Genomic DNA, 512 nt, shown 5'->3' with positions numbered 1-512 from the left:
CAGGGGCTGCTTTCTGAGCTCCTCGGTGAGGCAGGTCGCAGCCCGGTGGCAGGACCCCAGTACGGTGCAACGTCGTGTGATCGGTGAGAGTGACTCCAGCACGGTCCGCCTGCGGGGGAGGAGTTGACCTCGCCGGCTGTTTGCGGTGCCAGAGGCAGGCTTGCTTTTTGCAGGGCTAGTTGTGTGACTTGCCTGTGGCTTTCCTGAGCAATTAAAATGTAATCCAGCGCTAATTTTCACATGGTATTTTGATAGTAATATTTTCCAATGTGTGGCAACCAGAGGCTTTTTTTTACTCCAAACACTCGGGTTTTTAAACACGATGTAACTTTCTGACATCTTTTTCCAGACGCGTCAGGTTCTGGAAGAACTGACTGAACTACCTGTCATGGTCGAACTGGCCAGTGACTTCCTGGACAGAAACACCCCTGTCTTCAGAGACGATGTTTGCTTCTTCCTCAGCCAGTCAGGTATGCTCTCGCTCTGCCATCCTCTGCTTGTCAGGGGCTCAC

The 512-nt window shown here is 52.3% G+C and overlaps 1 protein-coding gene across 1 annotated transcript in view; it reads left to right on the top strand.

The window, feature by feature from the left end:
• The window catches only part of GFPT1 (glutamine--fructose-6-phosphate transaminase 1), a 22,152-nt gene that overhangs the window by 15,942 nt on the left and 5,698 nt on the right, over window positions 1–512 (top strand). The window contains exon 15 of the mRNA XM_010145080.1: window positions 350–470. Within this exon, the coding sequence (XP_010143382.1) occupies window positions 350–470 (121 nt within the window). The remainder of the gene's footprint in view (window positions 1–349; window positions 471–512) is intronic.

This window comes from Buceros rhinoceros, unplaced genomic scaffold (genome assembly GCF_000710305.1).
Source record: "Buceros rhinoceros silvestris isolate BGI_N320 unplaced genomic scaffold, ASM71030v1 scaffold21431, whole genome shotgun sequence".
NCBI classification, from domain to species: Eukaryota; Metazoa; Chordata; class Aves; order Bucerotiformes; family Bucerotidae; genus Buceros; species Buceros rhinoceros.
This window is presented reverse-complemented; position numbering and strand designations above follow the sequence as displayed.